Source organism: Gymnoscopelus microlampas (assembly GCF_963454915.1).
Source record: "Gymnoscopelus microlampas genome assembly, chromosome: 10".
NCBI lineage: Eukaryota > Metazoa > Chordata > Actinopteri > Myctophiformes > Myctophidae > Gymnoscopelus > Gymnoscopelus microlampas.
This window is the reverse complement of record NC_139947.1, coordinates 5254975-5276766: the sequence shown is the minus strand read 5'-3', so window position 1 is coordinate 5276766 and position 21792 is coordinate 5254975. Positions and strand designations below refer to the sequence as shown.

At 42.3% G+C, this 21792-nt stretch overlaps 2 protein-coding genes across 2 annotated transcripts in view; both read left to right on the top strand.

Moving 5' to 3' along the window:
* Positions 1 to 21792, top strand: part of LOC311052793 (glycerol-3-phosphate dehydrogenase [NAD(+)], cytoplasmic) — a 346962-nt gene that overhangs the window by 254943 nt on the left and 70227 nt on the right. The window lies entirely within an intron of this gene.
* On the top strand, positions 747 to 14218 carry mrgbp (MRG/MORF4L binding protein). Its single transcript, XM_084068003.1, has 5 exons — positions 747 to 954; positions 4510 to 4631; positions 6889 to 6970; positions 7838 to 7912; positions 11600 to 14218. Exons 1-5 carry the CDS (start codon positions 816 to 818, stop codon positions 11791 to 11793), a joined length of 612 nt encoding a protein of 203 aa, XP_083924129.1. The 5' UTR covers positions 747 to 815; the 3' UTR covers positions 11794 to 14218.

Below are 21792 nucleotides of genomic sequence, written 5' to 3'. Positions count from 1 at the left end.
GCCCCTTCCTTCCTTCACAGGTGTTACCATTGATACTAATTAAGGCTCTTCCATTTCGTGTGGCATAGTGGTTGTCTTATTTTCAAGGACCCCCGTAACTCTGAGAGTGTACAAATGGAACCAAATGGACCCGTAACCATAAGGGGCCATCTGGGAACCAAAATGGAGTGTTTCTAGTGAGCCATAATGCACGATATCAGCACCCTGACCAGAATGGGACAGAGCCTTCAGTATCATTGGTAACACCTGTGAAGGAAGTAAGAAGAGGCCCAATTTCTTTCCAATAGGCTCTATGCACAGCAGCCATATTATCACTTCCTTCACAGGTTTTACCAATGATACTAATGAAGGCTCTGTTCCATTTAGTGTAGCACAGTGGTTTCCACGATCCCCATAACTCTGAGAGTGTACAAATGGAACCAAATGGACCCGTAACCCGCAAGGGGCCATTTGGAAGCCCATGAGGGTCCCTGGACCCCAACTGTAGACCCACTGGTGTAACAGAGTGTTTCCAGTGGGCCAACATGCACAACATCAGCACCCTGACTCTGTTTGACCAGAATGGAACAGAGCCTTCATTAGTATCATTGGTAACACCTGTGAATGTCTTCATAATGGCTGCTGTGCATAGAGCCATACCATTGACATGAAAAGGTTTGAGAACCACTATAGCTCTAGGGGGCAGTAATGTGGCGGCACTACAGCTGCAGCAGCGTAGCCGGAAATGGCAGAAGAAGAGTCGTCGTCGTCTTCAGAACAGAGGGCTAACAGAAGCATGCTAACCAGTTAGCTTGTTATGTGAGAACCACACCAACATGGGGGAGGCAGAGGTGGCTCTAACTCCGACCGACGAGAAGCCTCCAGACTCGGCTCTGGTGGAGGACTCCTCGGTGGTCTGGAGCCACGAAGTAGAAGTGTGTTTATTCCACGCCATGCTCGGACACAAGCCAGTCGGTAAAAACACACAAAGCACACACACGCACATAAACACTCATAGACTAGACATACACACACGGTAAACACACAATAAGTTAAACCGGGGTTAGCTTCGACCGTTAGCTACGTTGATGCTAACACAAAGAGTTAAAGATGCCCAAGGTTTCGACGGTGACGTCACACCACTTGATCGTCGTTGTAAAAGCGGAAGTGCGGACTTCAGTCCAGTTGGTGGGAGAAAGTACTATTTTTTTTTACTTAAGTAAAAGTATCGATACTGCAATGTAGAAATACTCTGTTACAAGTAGAAGTCTGGAATTCAAAATGTACTTGAGTAAAAGTACAAAAGTATTGGTTTCAAAATGTACTTAAAGCACCAAAAGTAAAGTACTCATTATGCAGAATGTCCCATTTCACAAGTTTTCAAATGTAAACAAATCTTTCGAAAATCGCTGAAATGCATGTTTTGTAATTATAATAATCGAAATCTACAAAGTAACTAAACTAAAAGTTTTCAAATAATTGTAGTGGAGTAAAAGTACAATATTTGCCTCTGAGATGTAGTGGAGTTGAAGTAAAAGTACTGAAAATTGGAAATACTCTAGTACAGTAAAAATACCAAAACAATTTACTTAAGTACTGTACTTAGCTACTTTACACTACTGGTCTTACGTCATGTCGTGGCTGTCTGACGTCAGAGTGGGTGTATTTTAGACCCACAAAACACCAACAACTTACACTTTCTTTTTTTCTTACAAATCTTTATTTATATTCTCATGAATTACAAAACGAACAAACACAAACATAGAAGTTATCAATACATATATATAACATCATCAGAGCCACTGGGATTTACTAACAGAAAACATTAAAGAGTGAACACAAAAAGACAGTTCTTGCAGCTTTCTTATTTTTTGAGTCATAAATTGTTTTAATGTACTGCCTGGCTTCAATCTCAAATACAAAGAATGGGTTTGGAAAGGCTACATTTGGATTTATGTATATGAAATGTAGCTAGAATAATGATCAAATTAATTATGAATTCCTCATTTTTCTTCTTATTACTAATACTGAAGCCAAACAGTACATTTTGCCAATAAAGGCTAAAGTCAGAGTCAACATTATCAATATACAGAGATACATCCTTCCAAAACTTGTTAGTGTGGGTACACAACTAAACTTTCTTCGAAGAACACTCAGGACCTCGTGACCTCACACACACTCAGTGTTGCCAGGTCTGTTTATTATAAGCTTTGGGACTTTATGGACTTTGGGCTTGTAAATGTTGGTAGTTGTGTGTGTTTTTTTGGGCTTGTTTCTAAACTGTACTGTAGTTATTTATTTATTTTTCCTAATGTTGTTTAAACCAGTGGTTCTGAAACATTTACATGTGAAGGAATGTAATTATCCAAGAACCTCCCATCTGAAAATATCTAGTGCCAGGACCTCCGTACAAGATTTGTGTTGTTAAATATGTTCTTAAAATATTATACATCTTTCACCTTTTTTTTTCTCAATAAAAAAAAGAAGCAGATCTACAAGGTCACAACATGTCGCATCGCTACACGTTGGGACCTTGTAGATCTACTATTTTCAAATAGTCAATGTATATTGGGTTTAAAGTGCTCATGAGGCCTAATAATAGTTGCTGCTTTTGGGCTCGTTTTCATAGACCTGGTGGTTGCTTGTTTCTCTCACACAATCTGGCAACACGGCACACACGTCCGGATTGTTTGTGACGTCACGGACCTATCCTATGTGTCTGTCTGTCTTCAGTCTGAGACACAAGATGCTTTTTTTTTTAAATGATTTGACGACGATCTTATATTGAAACATTTTTAACTGTTGTTAGTTTGTTGAAAATAAATGAATACAATTAATAAATAAGCAATTCTTTCTTTCAGCTGAAGTTTGAATATTGTTCAGTCATTTATCTCTCTCTTATCTGATTAACATCTCATCTTTATTGGTGGTTGTTGTTTGTTTGTTTGTTTGTTTGTTTATTAATAATAATAATGGATTCTATTTATAATGCACTTTACATTTGTGAAAATGTATTAACCTATTAAGAATAGTATATTAATATTAATAACAGTTTTGTTGCTACTATATCAGTGGTGCACAAAACCTTTTCATGTCAGGGACCCCCAACATTATATGTATTTGGCCACAGATATGATGTTGCAGGGACCCCACAGAAGCTAAGATCTGAGTGAAAAATGTTAGCTTTAAACAATATATATATATATATTCAAGGATTTGCACAATATTTCAAGATTTTTCAAAAATAGCAGATCTTTGGCTATTTTTTAATAGTCAAAGTACACTTCGTTTGACAACTTGTGTGTGTGTGTGTGTGTGTGTATAGATAGATAGATAGATAGATAGATGGACATATAAGTGACACAGATGCTTTCCTGGTTTTAATGGGTTAATTACTTACTCACTAATCCTCAGCAGGCTATGATCTTCTCATGGGGGGGAAAAAAACCCAGAGTAGAAATGTATCTCTTCATAAATGCCCAAAGGGGTGTAATAATGTATAACCTGATGAATGTCTAATATTATGGACCGAAACGTTGTTGGTTATATTTCCATTAAACATTTTTTTCTTGCATTTGAAGAAGGCGGGAGTTTTTTTAATCTCCTTTCAGTTCAAGCCAAGGTGGTGTGAATCTGTCACATAGGATTCAAAACAGACACTATAATTATCTTTCTTCAAACTCTTAAATGATGTGCCGTCATCACAGCCATAATGTGATGCCTCTCACTAACTATGACTGTTTTCTCTGCAAGGGATGTGTTGTATTGTCAATGAAATGTGTGATTTGTTATATATTTGTGTTGGTTGTTTGTTTGTTTTATATATGATTGATTGTGTGATTTCTGTGTCCTAATGGCTGCTTGGCACAAAAGGAATTTCCGCAAGGACTAATACAGAATCTTTCTATTAAATGACAATTTAGAAGAATATTATTTTATGAAAACAAAAAAAGATATTGATTGAATACTTAATTAACAGTTTGCAAAAATATGTCACAGTCGGTAGCGCTGTCGCCTCACAGCTAAAAGGTCCTTGGTTCCATTCCCGCCGGGGACGCTGTGGGTGCTGGGAGCGTGTTCTCTCCTCCGGCGTCATCAGTGCCCATACCCTAGGTGGGGTTGGTGAAAGGGCCTTTCTGTGTGGAGTTTGCACTTTCACCCCGTGTCCCCTAGGGTAGGTGCCCTCTGTACCCCCTGGTCTCACTGCCTCCCCCTGGTCAGCCGGGGCGCCTGATGGAGGGGAAAGGAACTGGTTGGAATAACGTGTTCCTTCCACTCGCTACGTCTAACCAGGGAACGTCCCCCCTGTCAGTTGATAAGAAGGCTTGGGTTACAAAATCGTGGTATAACACCATTTAGTAAAAAAATTAAGTTTGCAAAAAAAGCCCAGAGGTACAATTCATCAAAACATTTAAAGACAAAAGAATAATAGGGTGAGGGCGTGGGGACAATAATAAGATTTAGAGGGAAACGTATGAATTGTTATTCCATTATTCACAATTATTTGTCTGTCTGTCTGTGTGTGTCTAGGAGTAAACCGTCATTTCCACATGATCTGCATCAGAGATAAGTTCAGCCAGAACATCGGCAGGCAGGTGTCCTCTGCTGTCATCTGGGATCACCTGGGAACCATGTACGACATGCAAGCCTTGGTGAGGATGAACACTGTGTGTGTGTGTGTGTGTGTGTGTGTGTGTGTGTGTGTGTGTGTGTGTGTGTGTGTGTGTGTGTGTGTGTGTGTGTGTGTGTGTGTGTGTGTGTGTGTGTGTGTGTGTGTGTGTGTGTGTGTCAGGGTTTCGGCTTGTTTGGCATTGAACATTGGAACATATGAAGCCTTTTATAGGCTTCGTAATAACAATTGCACAGGGCAGATTTGACAAATAACTGAAATATACAAATTATTATCATTTAATAACTTCATACATGTACAAATTGCAGAAATAGCCGATCTACAAGCTTACACACTTGTGGATCTGCTATTTCTGCTTTTTTAATATTTGAAAATGTGTGAAAAGTTTTCAACATGGAAACGATTATGACGATTATGCAAAAATATGCAGATACATGTCGTGCACCCAACTGATCATTACACCTCGTTACGTTAGCGCTGCGCTTCTTCTCGCAACAAACTAAAATGATGTTTCGGTCTTTACATCCCATTCAAACTTAATATGCAGTTAACTGCAGCTTTTGTTTTTGTGTTGTTAATGTTATGTCATAATGGTGCAAGGATGACTACTTGCCTGCAATGTGCAACTTACTGTACACCGCTTTCTCCATTGCAGTGAGTCACTGTGCTTGCTTGTATAATATCCACGACCCATAACTGTTTTATTACCTTAAATTGGGTCCGGGTTGATTCAGATTCTATTACCTCGGGGCCCGCCGGGTCTGTTTATCATAACACCCGAGCAAACCAAGAGGACCCGTACTCAGCGCTGATCAGGAGAGAAACCGAACGCAGCTGTGTAAAGCTTGATTAGTGCTTCGCCACATGATGGTGTTGCTAACCTACAACGAATATGCTGATTTATCAGATAACTGCAGCGCACAGCAGGCTGTCAGGAATGAACCCGCACTGACATTAAGATCACAATAAAAACTTTAAATGATTATGATTGATAGGTTTTAACTCTTTGACTGCCAGAGTATTTTCATAATGTACTCACCCAGTGCCAAGCGATTTTCGAGCGATTTTCGTGTTTTTAGTAGTTTTAAAGTTGTCATAAAAGTTTAGATCCATATAGATCCATATTTATCGACCGATTCACTGTGTGTTTCCGGAGCAGGAGTCTCTCACTATTTTTTTTTAAACAATATATTTATTGCCATTTTTCAATTATATAACATAACAATATGGCTCTTGTATTAAATGTCTATAAATAATCAAACAAAAACAGAGCAAAAAGACATCACATAGAAATCATACAAATCTAACCCATAATAACAACATGATAACCAAAAACAGAAAAATACAGAGTCTCTCACTATTGCTCCGGAAGCAAAACATTGCATCCGGAGCTAGTGTCCCCTTCGCTACAGGCCGTTGGAAACACGCGTCTCCTCGGAAAAATGGACAAAAAATAAAGAACAGAGATACAGGCGAAAGAAAAAAAACTGCAAACATGGAGTCGACGGGAACGATTATTTCCGAAATCGATTATTTCCGTATCCTTTTGTGCTAAAGTTTTACTGCTCCCTTCGGATTCAAGATCAGGCCGTGACGGCCTATAGAACAACATTAACTAAAAACTCGGGATTTCTCGTTCTGGCACTGAGGGCATTCAGAAAAAACTCGGGATAACTCGGGGCTTGGCACTGAGAGCGTTAATGGTTGTAAACTACGTATTGCAATGTCTCGTTACTTCATCCATCCATCCATCTTCAACCGCTTCGGGTCGCAGGGGTAACAGTTCCAACAGAGATTTCCAGACTTCCCTTTTACTTTTATCCAAATAATAATAATATTAATAATAGGCTTAAATTATAAAATGGCATAACAACATCACTTTCTAAATTGGCCACCATGGCCGGTGATGTTTATATATTATAATTAACGGCCAATATTTTTTTTTATTGGTCAATGGCCAGTATATACTGAGTTACCGACTAACGGAAACCTTGGTGTGTGCATGTATATGTTTCTGATTGTTCTTATGAGCTTTCAATGTGGGTATTTCTCCATTAGCTGACTCGCGTGTGTGTGTGTGTGTGTGTGTGTGTGTGTGTGTGTGTGTGTGTGTGTGTGTGTGTGTGTGTGTGTGTGTGTGTGTGTGTGTGTGTGTGTGTGTGTGTGTGTGTGTGTGTGTGTGTGTGTGTGTGTGTGTGTGTGTGTGTGTGTGTGTGTGTGTGTGTGTGTGTGTGTGTGTGTGTGTGTGTGTGTGTGTGTGTGTGCGCGTGTGTGTGCAGCATGAGTCAGAGATTTTGCCGTTTCCCAACTCGGAGAAGAGCTTCTCTCTGCCTGATGACATCATCCAAGACGTTAAAGAAGGTATGAGGTCTTCAACTCCCACATGCAGTCACACACCCCGGGACTCCCTCTTCCTTTGGTGTGTCGCCCAGGTGGCGCCTAAACCCTAACCTTTAACTTCACCAAAACTATGCCTAACCTTAACTATAACCTCACAGAAACCATGCCTAAACTTAACCTCAAAACCACGTCAACCCGGGGTAAACGCCGGGAAAAGAGTCCACACACACCTCATTAACACAACATCATTGATGATTGTAGGAGCCAAATGGGTTGGGAAATTAAATCAAATGTATGTGGTGTACTGTGTGGCGCTGTGGGCTCAGGTATATGGGTGGGAAGCATTCTGTTATTGTCAGGTGAAGAACAACCTGCACTGCATGCTTTAAACACTTAACAAATAGGGAACAGTATTTTAATAATATTAAATAAGCGCGTCAGCCCCGTTCAGCTTGGGTTCAAACCAGAGCATGTGAGCGGAGCGGAGCTGAGCTGGGGGAAATGCCGCTCCAGGGGGCGGTTGTCACGTCTGCTCTCCACTCATGTTGATCTCCCCCGACTTTTCCCAGATTGCGTTCTTGGTGAAAACAAGCTATATTCAACTGCCAATAACTAAAGAACGGAAGATCGGTTGTGGTTACGATTGTTTTTATCTGGTAGATAGAAGAGATCCTCGTCCTCCAGACAGCTTTTGTTTACATACGTGTCCACATCGTGGCTTCCGCGGGCCGGCAAAATAAGGTCAAAACGCTGGCTACCTTTTTTATAAACCAGCTCCCCGCCCTGCTCCGATGCTCTGGTTCAAACACCTCAGTAGCTGGTGTTGGACTAAGATCCTTTAATAATGATTGTGTGTGTTTGTGCACGTGTGTGCGTGCGCGTGTGTAGGGAAGCTGGGCTCAGAGGAGGACGCTAAGGAGGAGTTCAGGATGGAGAGAGAACCTCCCAGTACTCATGAAGAAGGTATGACACTCCTCAGTGTTTAACGTGAACCCTAGCGTCACTATTCTGTTGAGTTATAGTAGGTTTTATTTGGATAGTTCACCCCCAAAAATAACTTTTTTTCTATCAATTACACACCCCATGGAGACTTGAATTCATGGATTTTGTTGTTGTGGCATTCCTAAGCCAATAACTTGATGACCGGCGGAAAGATGCTAATGCCTCCGGGAAAAAAAAGTCATTTTGGCGGTGAACTATCCCTTTAACTGGTTAAGAATTCATAATCACTAGTCTGCAGACAACCAATTAACATTATCATCATCAAAGAAGAATAAGGATATTTGTGAATCAGTTATTTAACTGATAGGCCCTATGCACAGCAGCCATATTGTAAGACATTCACAGGTGTTATCAATGATACTAATGAAGGCTCTGTTCCATTCTGGTCAGACGGAGTCAGGGTGCTGATATTGTGCATGTTGGCTCACTGGAAACACTCCCAAATGGCCCTTTACGGGTGTGTAACTCTGAGAGTGTACAAATGGAACCAAATGGACCCTTATGGGTCCATTTGGTTCCATTTGTACACTCAGAGTTATGGGGGTCGTGGAAATCTGAAATTCAAAAATCTGAGAACTACTGTGCTACACCATGGGTTCCCAAACTTTTCAGCCCGCGACCCCAAAATAAGGCCGTTATTGACTCGCGACCCCGACACGGGACACATGCACGCGCGCGCATCGCGCGTGCATGTGTCCCCCGTGCGCGCGCGCGCGATTTTTTTCGGGTCTCCCGCGGATAAAGTTACTTTTTTTGTGACTTTATTTCGGTTTTATGTTTGTGTTGTCACCTTGCAAGGACAGAGTAAGTCCATTCAGTTTATCAAATATGCAGTATAGAATTTTTGACATTTATGAACATAAACTTAAACACGTTTGGTGCGCATTTGAGCGCACATGTAAGCCTAGGGCTATTCTCAACACATAGGCATAATGACACAAACAAAAATAGCACACATAACCAAAATATTTTTACAGTATATAAGTAATTTATTTACTATTAACCAAGTACAACAGTGAACAGACCACAATGATTTTTTTATGTGTAAATTGTGTTATACTTTTAGTTTGACGTTTCAGTACAGCTGCAGCTTGTACTGTTAATAATCTTGTTAATATTATAGATAGAATTCAATCAATCACATTTACAGTACCTAATGAGATGGGTGGGCACTATGCTGGGAGCACAACAAGTCCATTCTGGGTTTAATTTGAGAGACGGCCACTCGGAGATCATCTTCCACGTTTAATTTCGACCTGTACTTATTTTTAATGTAAGTCAGTGCTGAGAAAGTCTTTTCACATAAGTACGTAGATCCAAACTGTATCAGTACGTCCATTGCAGCCTTGTATAGCTGTGGGTATTCCCTCTCGACTGAAATCCAAAACTCGGCAAGCGGCATAGTACCAAACGCTGTCTTTAAGGTCCGATCACTTGACAGCTCATCAAGTGCGTCCTCCACGTCGGATGACAGGTGCTGCGCAGCGGTCACAGTGAATGGTGATCTTATCCAGTCATGTTGTTCTGGTGCTGTTTCCTTTGAGAAATATTTGTGAAAACGTTCCTGGAGGGCTCGCAGGTGAGCAGTGATAGAGCGCTTCACAATGTTAACACTTAGTTCATTTTCCTCCATGAATTCATGAAGCTCAGAAAACATATCAATCGTGCCCATTTCAACTCGCGCAGTCCACCGCTCGAGTTTCCTTGTGAATCCATGGATTTTGTCACTCAGGGAAAGGATGTTTGTGTTGTCACCTTGCAAGGGCAGATTAAGTCCATTCAGTTTATCAAATATGCAAGATAAATACGCCAGCCTTGCTACCCATTCAGGTTTAGTCAGGTGCTCAGCCAGCTCTGGTGCTTTCTCCATCAGAAATAAGCGCACCTCATCCCGCAGCTCAAACACGCGGGTGAGAACATTTCCCCTGGACAGCCATCTCACCTCAGTATGGAACAGCAGGCCTTCGTGCTCCGAGCCCAGTTTGTTGCAGAGAGTTGCAAATAGCCTGGTGTTGATTGGACGTGATTTTATAAAGTTGACCATTTTCGTCGCAGTATCAAGAACACTTTTAAGCTCTGGTTGGAGTGTTTTGCTTGCAAGAGCCTCTCTGTGAATAATGCAGTGCGTAAACTTTATGTGAGGAGCCACTTTTAAGACTCTAGCTTTCAGTCCCGTCCTATTCCCCATCATGGCCCCCGCACCGTCTGTACAAACCCCGATGCAATCATCCCAAGACAGTCCCTCTTCTTTTAGCTTGTTGTCAAGTTTTGTGAAAATGTCCTCGCCTGTACACGTTCCCTCCAGCGTAGTACAAGTGAGCAGCCCCTCTTCCAGTTTTCCTTCAAAACGGTATCTCACAAATACAAGCAGCTGGGCACAGTTTGCAATATCTGTGGACTCATCTAACTGCAAAGCATATTTTGATTTCTTCACTCTGTCAGTCAGTTGACACTTAACGTCCTGTGCCATGTCAGTGATGCGCCTGCTAATGGTGTTATCAGACAGGGGCACTGTATCCAGCTCCTTGGCAAATTTATCACCATGCATAATCCGACTCATAACTATAGCAGAGGGTTTAATAAGGATTTCCCCAATTGTATGTGGCTTTTTTGTCTGTGCAAATAAGTATGCAACCTCATATGATGCCATTTGGGCTTTGGCCGAGATTTTAGTTTGTTTTGTCATGGTCTCCTTTTCGCCGAGCAACGCTCGTTGTTTTCGGCGAAAGAATTCCACTGGTTTATCAGCGTACTCGGCATGAGTAGTTGTTAAATGTCGTAGCATTTTTGTAGGCTTCATGCTTTCATGTGCAAGCAAATAATTACAAATAACACATTGGGGCTGTTGTTCTTTTTGGTTGTATGTGAATCCATATTTGATATAGTCCTCTCGATATACTCTTTTCCTCTGTGAGGAAGACTGGAGAGGCTGCTGTCTTTTTCTTATCTTTTTGGAGGAAGGCTTGTCAGGGGGCTGCTTCTCCTTTGTTTTGCCCACACCCCGGTCTCCTCCCTGGGGTGTGCTCTCTTCTGCTGGGCTGGGGCTGGGGCTGGGGCTGTTTGACGGTGGAATTGTTTCGCCACTCTCCTCTTGTGGCTTCTCTTTATCTTTGGCCGGTATTAACCAACGTTTCATTTTTATCACAACTATGCTGGCTTAAAGCCTTTTGATTTGTGTTAATTGCATACACAAAATCACTCCGCAACAACACAACGTGAGCTGACCTCCGCACTCGCTCTCTGTGCCTTGTTGCAGCTGCGGCCTGTCGCTCCTTAATTACCTCACAGGTTGCGGGAAAAAAAAGAAAGACAACACGACTTTTTTCCTTTCATGTTGATTCCACACATTCTACATTGCATCATTTTAACCTTACATTCTTTATTTAAAACTTTGTAACAGTTATGGTTAATATATACTATTTCAGTGTAAAATATTTTTAATTAACAAAAATAATTTCGCGACCCCACGGTCAGTGTCCCGCGACCCCACTTTGGGTCGCGACCCCGACTTTGGGAACCCCTGTGCTACACTAAATGGAACAGAGCCTTCATTAGTATCACTGGTAACACCTGTGAAGGAAGGGATAATATGGCTGCTGTGCATAGAGCTTATAATGACATAAGCCTTATATTTACTCTCTCACCCAGGCAGTAACTCCTCCACTAAGCTCTCGGAGCGAGGGAGCAGCAGAGACAAGGAGAGGGACAGAGAGAAGGGAGGAGCAGAGGGGGGCGGAGGAGTGAAGGAGGCCGAGAAGAAAAAGAGGAGTCGCGCGGCGGAGAAGCTCCTCTCCTCCTCCAACCCGGCCAGCCCAGGAGGAGTCAAGAGGAGGCGCAACTGAAGACTGAGGAGGAGGAGGAGCAGGCCTGGGGGTCAATCTAGTGCAGCGGTCCTCAAACGTTTCGATTTCAAGGACCACCCATAACTCTTGAGAGCGTACAAATGGAACCAAATGGACCCGGCAAGGGTCCATTTGGTTCCATTTGTACGCAATAGGCTCTATTCACAGCAGCCATATTATGAAGAAATTCACAGGTGTTACCAATGATACTAGTGAAGGCTCTGTTCCATTCTGGTCAAACAGAGTCAGGGTGCTAATATTGTGCTTGTTGGCTCACTGGAAACACTCTGTTACACCAGTGGGTCTACAGTTCTTCCAAATGGCCCCTTACAGGTGTGTAACTGAGAACTGAGAGTGTACAAATCCATGTGTACACTCTCAGAGTTATGGGGGTCGTGGAAACCACTGTGCTACACTAAATGGAACAGAGCCTTCATTAGTATCATTGGTAACACCTGTGAAGGAAGTGATAATATGGCTGCTGTGCATAGAGCCTATCAAGAGTTACAGACCTGTAAGGGCCCATCCGTAACCCTCTCAAGGAACCTTGAAGGGTCCCTGGACCCCCCAACTTGTGGTTCTTGACCCTTACTATCCTACCAGGACCTCTGGTACTGCTGGTGTTGTTATCATCGCTGTCGGGTCGTAGAAACCTTGTATCGTCCAAAAGCCCTTTTACTTTTCAGGGAAAAAACGTGTGTGTTCCAATGTAGTTATTTAGCCACAAAACTCTTGTTAAAACCTTTTCATTGGTTCAATAGTTCTAAAACCAACAGACACTGTGGGCCCTATTTTTCGCGTCTTAACACATCAACTGCCAGGTATTAATTCATTAATTCACCCGCCACTGCCAGCGTTTTTTTTACCTTCTTTTGACCATCCACAGAGAGCCACGGAAGCCACGATGTGGACACGGATGTAAACAAAGGCTGTCTGGCGGGATGCGGAGGGTCTCTTCTATCCACCAGAACAAAAACATTCATCCGTTCTGCTGTTATCGGCAGGTGAATATGGCTCGTTTTCACCAAAAAACGCAGTCTGGGAGAAGAAATCCGAGCTAGATGTGTTTTTCTACATCTCATAACATGGGGTTATGGGGGGGGGGTTATTTTTGGGGGAATGACGTCATTTCCGCTTTTATCATTCTCTCGCAGTCAAGGGATCATTCATAGGTTGGTGAAGAGCGCCCTCTAGCGTAATCACTGAAAACATTATTATTATTTTTAAAGGACGCATATATGCGTCTTTTGCAGGAAGTGTGTTAAGTACCAGGTCTTATGGCTTAACTTAAGACCTGGAGGTGTGGCCAATGCTGCTGGGCCTCTCAAGATAGCCAAACAGCATTGGCCACGCCTCCAGGTCTTAAGTTAGGTCATATAAGACCTGGTACTTAATACGAGCAAAATGGGGCCCTTGTCTTTCAACGTGGTCCTCGGACGAGCCCTACAATCTGCAACACCCTTAACCACTTTCAAAATGTTTCAAAAAAGTAGCAGAAAAAGCAGATCTACAAGCTGACAACAGTCACAACACGCCGCGATGCGTTGTGAGCTTGTAGATGGGCTAATGTTTTTGCGTGACTCCGTTGTACAATCAAGTTTATTCACGGAAGAAAAAGACATACGTTGAAATGTGGAGATATAAGGTTTGGGTCCTGGGTGGGTACAAGGGCAGCTCCAGTACCAGGAGGTGGTGACTGTCCTGCAGCCCAGCGGTTGCGAGTTAAAATCCCCACTCAATGGCCAATACTTTCCATCAAACAGCCAACGTTTTCCTTGAGCAACAAGCTGTTTTCCTCTGTTGAATCTCCGGATCAATGACACATACAGAACAGCAGGGGGCGGCGTACTCCAACAACAGACTGGAGGAAGAGTGTGTGTGTGTGTGTGTGTGTGTGTGTGTGTGTGTGTGTGTGTGTGTGTGTGTTGTTGTACATGTGAGGGTCAAATGTCCCCACAAGTATAGTAGAATTTGAGAAATATACATTGTGAGGCCCGTTTTCCTGGTCCTCACTGGAGAAATGGTTGTTTTATGCTATCTACAAGATCACAACACGTCAGCTTGTAGATAGGCTTTTTTTGGGGCTATTTTCGGCTGTTGCATTCCTAAAATTTGGATGCCCTCACAAGTACAGTAATAGTGTGTGTGTGTGTGTGTGTGTGTGTGTGTGTGTGTGTGTGTGTGTGTGTGTGTGTGTGTGTGTGTGTGTGTGTGTGTGTGTGTGTGTGTGTGTGTGTGTGTGTGTGTTGATGCAAGTTGTATTTCCTGACCGTTGATGTGTAGTTTTACATCACAGCTTATGTTTGTTTATGAGTTATCTGTTATCAAACATAATGTAGTTTTTTTTTTATGACATTGACTTTGTGTTAATTTATTGTTACACTTGTGTTTGGACGTCTGTCATTAAAGCTGTGTATCAATTGTGTTTGGCTTATGGACTGTTTTCTGTTTAATGCACTGGTGCACAAGTATTGATACTCTTGGTTAAAGGTAGGGTAAGGGCACACCACACTTTTATTTGACCTATGGGGCGGAATCTGCCAATGCTTTTTAATGAGAATTGAGCGGTCTTGCGCATCTTTCCACGTGTCGCGCACACCTTGCGTTTATTTGAAGCAGATAAATGCTCGAGACAGATACTGCTTTTCCCCCTCTGTCCAATCGTGTGAGTCCAAGGTGGCTACGGGGAGAGTCCTGAAAGTGAGTGACAGGTGCGTCATAGAATGCACTGCAAGCTTCTCAGTTTTTTAGAATGCGCTGGCTTTATTTGTTAAATAGCTCTATTCTGATAGTAATCATTGCTAGCCTATAGAGTCTTTGTTCACTAACGGGGGTCTCCATGTCTCTTCCGCTCTTTAGTAAACTGAAAATACATTTTCAGGTTGGGATACCGATTGTGTCAGGGTAGAGAACTCAGTCAGGATACAGATTAAACAAGTGAATGGGTACTCGTAACTGATTGGCTGAATTTTCTTTACCTACCTAAAACATTTTCTGTTTATTAAAGAGATGGGGAGACTCCTGTTACTGAACAATAAAACAATATAGGGCTTTCACATTTGAACTAAAAACTTAAAAATATACCCTATCTTTAATGAAAATGCACTAGTAATAAAAATAAAGTCTCATAAAAGACGAGGACGTTTGTGTGTAGCAACGTCATACAGATGTAACCATCACAGAAGTCCCCATCTGTCCTGCACTTCTCTTGCGTGTGTGGGTGGGTGATACACATATGAAATGATCTGTCAGTATCCTTGTTGTATTGGTTATTCAGGTGAAATGCAGAATAAAGCTACCCAGACTGTAATTATTGTGCAGGACAGAATTTAGACATAAAATGGATTTCAGTTACAGTGTCTGATCAAATGAATATCACATATCAAAATATTGAATCAAGCTACTTTAAGGGGACGAGGGGGAGTCCGAGTAGATGTAAAAATGACTCTTTTGACATTTCGCACTCCTTCAGCTATCAAATGGAGGAGAGTCAGCTGATACTGACATCAATCCTGACCTTCGCATTTCTTTACACACACACACACACACACACACACACACACACAGGTGCGTACGCACACCCGCATGTGTGTTCAGACAGGAATCCAGAAGAAATAGTATGAACATTCAGAGATATAGGTGACAAGACACTTCAAACTCTCTCTATGAGACTTACTGTAGAATGATGTCAAATGGACTGTAACTCATGACCAAGAGAAAAAAGCACTGCTCCATAAAGAGTAGTCTGCTTAAAGAGATGATTCAGGGATGAGTGGATAGTCTGATTATAAATGCTCAACCCCATCATCATTCAAATCATTAATTAATCACATTGTTATTCTGTGACTGCCAGACTCCCAAGTTGAGGAGAACTGTTCATATCGATCAGTTTTAAAGTGGCAATCCTTAAAGCAGCTGAAAATGAGACGTTTTGGTCAAAACACATGTTCAGGTGGGCACCCGTAGGAGGGACCACATCACCCCTGTACTGGTCTTTGTTTTTAAAGCACTAAATGGACTAGCACCACCCTACATGGCTGAACTACTGGGCCCCGCTGACAGCACCAGGCAGGCCACTGAGATCCTCTGACCAGAGGCTTCTCAAAGTCCCAAACACCCGTTTGAAGCAAAAAGGAAACCGAGCCTTTTCCGTGGTTGGCCCAAAACTCTGGAACAGCCTTCAGTCCACTGTTAGGTTCGCCCCCTCCCTGGACACTTTCAAATTCCGACTCAAAATACATACTGGCTAACTGATCCCATTTCTTCCCTCATTAGCATTGCATAGAAAAGGCTCTGGCAGTGGCCTATTAATGAGCTAATTGATCGCCATGGCAACCCCAGCATAGGCTTGATTTGGTGAATTCCTCACATGTGCCAAATTTCCTGCACCTGTCATTGATTAGTTAGTCAGTCTACTTTCCATAGTCAGTCAACCCTCTCTCCAATCATTCTCTACAGTACACATGTTCTCTACTAGCCTACTTCACAAGTATTTGTCCACCTCTCATCATCAAGCTTTACCTTCCTTTTCCCAATTCCCACAGTCCTTCCACTTGGTGTGCATAGGTGCAAATATGTAAGTTTATTTGCTATGTAATTGTTGTAACAGGAAGAGTGGGTACTAAGGAAGATATACAATTGTCTATTCGGTCCGAAATGTTAAAGTAAGTAATGTAAGGTAGCCATTTAAGGCCCAGTATTTCTACAATTGCTACAAAACGTGTAAATAGCATGTTCAAATCATGTATACTTTACAATTTGTTAGATGGCAATGCTCTGTGTGCATTTATGTAAGAGCTGCCTGTTTTATCCTAACCTTATAGTCATTCATGTTTATGCTAATAGGCCATATGCACAGCAGCCATATTGTAAGGCATTCACAGGTGTTATCAATGATACTAATGAAGGCTCTGTTCCATTCTGGTCGGACGGAGTCAGGGTGCTGATATTGTGCATGTTGGCTCACTAGAAACACTCTCAGAGTTATGGGGGTTGTGGAAATCTGAAATTAAAAAATCTGAGAACTACAGTGCTACACTAAATGGAACAAAGCCTTCATTAGTATCACTGTTAACACCTGTGAAGGAAGTGATAATATGGCTGCTGTGCATAGAGCCTATTGCGTTGAATTCGTCTTGGTTGGCTGATGTTGATTGTTTTCTGTTTAGACCACTGCCCACATTTTATGTTGTGCCCATGTAGGCAACCTGTAGGCCTGTCTGGAACTCCAGTAAAGTCAATTGCACTTTCAATCCGGGAACGCATCTGTGTCATTTTAGCTATAACCATTATTTCATACTTTGGCTATTCAAAAATAGCAGATCTACAAGCTCATAGCGCGAACATTTGTAAAATATTTTGTTCCAGGGGCCCCAGAAGTAAACATCTGAGTTACAAATGTTCGCTTAAAACAAAAAATATATATATATTCAAAGATTTGCACAAATTGTTCCTCCTGCAGGCGGAGGAAAGCCAGGAGAGCAGCGACGACGAGGTGTGTGTTTGTGTTCATTGTATCCTTATTGTCGGGACAGAAATCTCTTATTTCTTTGTTTTTTTGTAAATTAACGCCCTACTTGATCGTACTACAGCGTCACACAAAAGCATCAAAAGTAGCAGATCTGCAAGCTCGAACCGCGCGCGTTTCGAGCTTGCAGATCTGCTACTTTTGCGATTTTTTTTTTTAATTTGAATCCTGAAAAGTAACAGTTTCGGACATAAGGAGGTTTCAACCCGACAGAGACGATTATGTTCCCCTCTCCTCTCCTCTCCAGGATGTCCAGACTCCACCAAGGAAGAAGAAGAGGAAGCCAAAGCTGGTGGTGGACATGGTGACACGGATCCCTGACCAGGAGTTCAGGGAGCAGCTCACGAACGTGTTCGCGCACACCGCACCACATCCGATGGCTGGAGACATCGGCGCCGCTGACCCCAGCGGCCTATTCACAAGGCCTGTCAATGGTTAGCAACACGCACGCACGCACGCACGAGCTAAAAAGCATTATTTTACATTTTGGCTATTCAAAAATAGCAGATCTACAAGCTCGTAGTGCGGCACTCGGTGCCGCGCTATGAGCTTGTAGATCAGCTATTTTTTTATAGCCAAAGTAGCATTTTGTGTATAGGGGTATTTGCAAGAGCAAATTTCCCTTGCCATGAAGCCCAGCCTTTGCTCAGTTATCTCATTAGAACGAGTAACCATGACAACCAGTAACCATGAGTAGTAACCTTAACCCATTGAGACCAGGCTTATTCTACAAATGCCTTCTAAATCAGTAGTTCTCACACTTTCAGATGATGATCTGCTATTTGACAATGGGTATACAATGGGTTGGTATAGGATATACCTAATATCTAAATACTTAATCAAGCAACGTAAAAATGTCTGGGGTGCTCACACAATTCTGAGTAGATTAAGAAATAAATGGTCCAAACATGTTTGAAATGTGAAATATCCCTTTAACATGGTGTCAGAAAATTTGGAGGGGTTCAGGTGTGCTGATTGCTTGCTCAATTAACAAACATAAAAGGTTGAGCAACTGTGTTGGGAGTCGGAGCGATTAAAAGTCAAACTATAGACAGTGAGACATACTATAGATATATACTATTGAGAGAGTCATGGACCCCAAGATGTTTGAAGAAATCTTGAATTTCAAGAGAAACCAAACATTTGCAGAAGGCCTCACCAAGCAGCAGAGGTACAACTTAAAAAGAAGGGCCAATCAATATGTGCTTAAGGGTATGTATTCTGTTACACTATCAATCTTTATTTAAAGTACTTTGTTCATTAACCTTTTAAAAAAGTTCATTAACCTCTAAAAAAAAAACATGATCTCCTCACACATTAGAAGGACTATCAGTCACCAGACCAACTGTTTTTGATTAATCCATCATGGTTAAAATGGAGTTTGAAGTTACAATGGGTTTGTATAGGAAGGGGCCGTGTCTGATAAAATGAATATCAAATATAATATAATACTGAATCAAGCAAGAGTAGATGATAAAATGTCCCTTTAAGAGTAGGAGCCCCATTTCGCCAAGGTAAATGTGTTTCATGCTTACTTTTGGTGCTCAAACACTTGAATTTCCCCTTGGGAATCAAAAGAGGAATCTAAGTATCTGTCTATCTCATCTCTCTATATGCTATCTATGTATGTAGGTGGTGGTGGTGGCGGCGTCGGTGTTCAATGAATTCCATGCCAGCAGTATCGGTGGTCACTGTGGTGTGGAGAAAACACACCACGCTGTGATCCACCGATACTACTGGCCTGGAATGGAGGCCGACATCCGCAAATGGGTAAGTTGGAAGGGTCAAGGGTCATCCAAATGTGTATATATCATTTGTACATGCAGGCCTATTTATTCAGGGCCTACTTAGGAAAACAATGGCAAATTGAAGCATTAATTAAATTCACACACTCGTGTGATTGTATATCCCCTTCACTTACTGTTTGTGCTTGACCAAAGGCCTGTGATATACATTAATGTGCATATCATTTGACTGTGCATATCATATCCCTGGGTGCCAAAAGAAGCAGGGTAGCTTAAAGGACAAGACCCAGTATGATCCAATAATAGTGAGTGTTTTGCAACTGAATATCCCATGCATCTAAATGTGCAAAGATAGGCTACCAGCAATCATACAGATGTCTAACTGGTTTCTTTTTTAATCACCTTTTTATCAGGTCAAGGAGCCGTTTGAGCTTGTGGGTATCGACCTCATGAAGCTAAAGAAGACAGAGGATGGCAATGAATACATTTGTGTAATGGTCGACTACTTTACCAAATGGACGGAGGCCTACCCCCTGAGGTCCAAACATGCAGGGGAGGTCTCCAAATGCATCCTCGACTTTGTTTACACTCATGGGGCCCCGCAAAGGCTACTTTCGGATCAAAGCTCTGAATTCCGGAATCAGGTACAACACACGTCAAACATTACAAATTATATTGTTGTTTCTTTTTTTATGTTGGGGATGGGGCTCGTACCATTGACCTGAATTGTGTTCATTCAATTGTTTTTATTATTACTGTTTCCATTTAAAAACATTTCTTAATTGCTTTTATACTTTTATGCAATGTAGCACTTTGAGATTTGTGTCAAATTGTGTTCCAAATGTAGTATTAATGGAATTTATAGGTGAATTCTCGGCTCTGTGAAGAGCTCAAGATCAAAAGAAGCTTTTCATCTCCCTACCACCCGCAGACTAACGGCCTGGTAGAAAAAATGAACGGGACCATCCAGAAGTAAGTTGCATATATACTGCCAAATTGGCAGATACACCTACAGTACACAACATGAATGCTGTAGACTACATTAAATGCATCTGAATGTCTGCTATAATGTTATGTAATGTGAACATTTTCAGGTCGCTGAAAGCCCTCTGCCAAGACCACCCCAACCAGTGGGACAGGTACCTTCCAGCTGCCTTGTTTGCACTAAGGACCAAGAAACATCTGACAATACAGTACACACCGTTCTATCTCCTCTATGGGAGAGAGGCCAGATACCCCTCAGAAATCCATGTGGATTATGCCGTAAGTGGATCCTTGATACATTACTATACATTACTACACACTAGACCATACCCGGTCGACGCATCCGTGGGGGGATATGCGCACATGATCTGGCAACCCGGGTGGCAATTTGAAAATAGCCAATCTACAGTCTCACAACGCAGAGCGACACGATGTGAGCTTGTAGATCTGCTATTTCCCAAAATGTATGCCAAATGCATATTGATTTGGGGGTCCTTGACATGAATACATGAAATTGAAAACCACTGCTGTCAATAACCCCACCTGGTGTTTTTGTACCTTAGGTGACACCAGAAGATATGGAGGCCTATTGCGGGTCGGAGGAGGTCCCCCTGGAAGACGAGATGCTGCATCTCAAGGGGTTTATCCTCCAATAAACTTTCAAATAAAAAAAAAAGGTCTGTGAGGGGCTGAAAACAACAAGACAGGGTCATTAAGCTGGAGCAGGGCTGGGATGACAAGTTCACAGATGGGGATGTGGTGGAAGAGCAGAGGAAGGGAGGGAAGCTGGCACCGGAAATGCTTGGCCCCTATTCTATCACGAGATAAAGGGGAAAGTGGTGTACTTGGTTGGGGACAAAAATGAGAAGCTAATTGCTAATTTGGACCAGCTGAAACGCTACATCGAGCCAGAGGAGAGGATTCCAGCAAAGCTTTTAAAGCTAGCTGGAACCTTTCCTTTGGCTCGCCCCCCCTCCACCACTTTCCCCTTTATCTCATCCTCCTGCTCTTCTCCCCCCTCCCCAACTGTCACCCAGTCCCTCCAGCCCTCTTCTTGGCCGCCCTGCACAGCCATCATTCAGCCCCTCCGGGCCTCATCCTGCCCTCCACCACCCACCACCATCCTCGGGCCCCTCCACTGGCAGATCACAGGTAAATCCCATTCACTAATGTGACATGAAGAATAATAATGCCATGTACAATTTTGAATGACTGAAATGTTCTGAATTTCCACTTCTCCAAGCTATATGGAGGGGGCAAATAGGGCAAATTATGTGGGCCAAATTTGGCCCATTTAAGATTTTAACCCTCGACGTCCAGAGCCTGGCTCCAGGGGAGACATTGACCAGTGAAGTAAGTCTCGTTTTGTGAGCAAGTGTTCTCATTGATATTAAAGTGATTTTTAATTGTATTTATTTTTGTGTGTAGACAGTCAATGCGTACCTGGTGTGGGTCGCCCAAAAGGCCACAAGGAGGGTGACCGTTTTGCCAATAGAGGAGGTGAACCGAATTTGGGACGGTTTGACCAGGGGGGTTAAAAAAAGTAAGGATAATAGTTACTTTTAAAAGTGTTGGTTACAGTCGCACCATGTTAACAAATTAAATTATCACTTCACTTGCAGATTGATGTCCTGGAATGGGACATCGTTATGGGGGCAGTATGTAAAAATGGCCACTACACACTAGTAGTAAGTTAACTTTAATCAATGCAAATTATGCAACTATATGTACAACTAAGCTTTT

Excerpts from the sequence above, each read along its gene's own strand:
- mrgbp (XM_084068003.1), top strand. The coding sequence starts at position 816 with ATGGGGGAGGCAGAGGTGGCTCTAACTCCGACCGACGAGAAGCCTCCA. Across the intron at positions 6,971-7,837 it reads CATCCAAGACGTTAAAGAAG|GGAAGCTGGGCTCAGAGGAG; the intron begins GTATGAGGTCTT and ends GCGCGTGTGTAG. Across the intron at positions 7,913-11,599 it reads TCCCAGTACTCATGAAGAAG|GCAGTAACTCCTCCACTAAG; the intron begins GTATGACACTCC and ends TCTCTCACCCAG.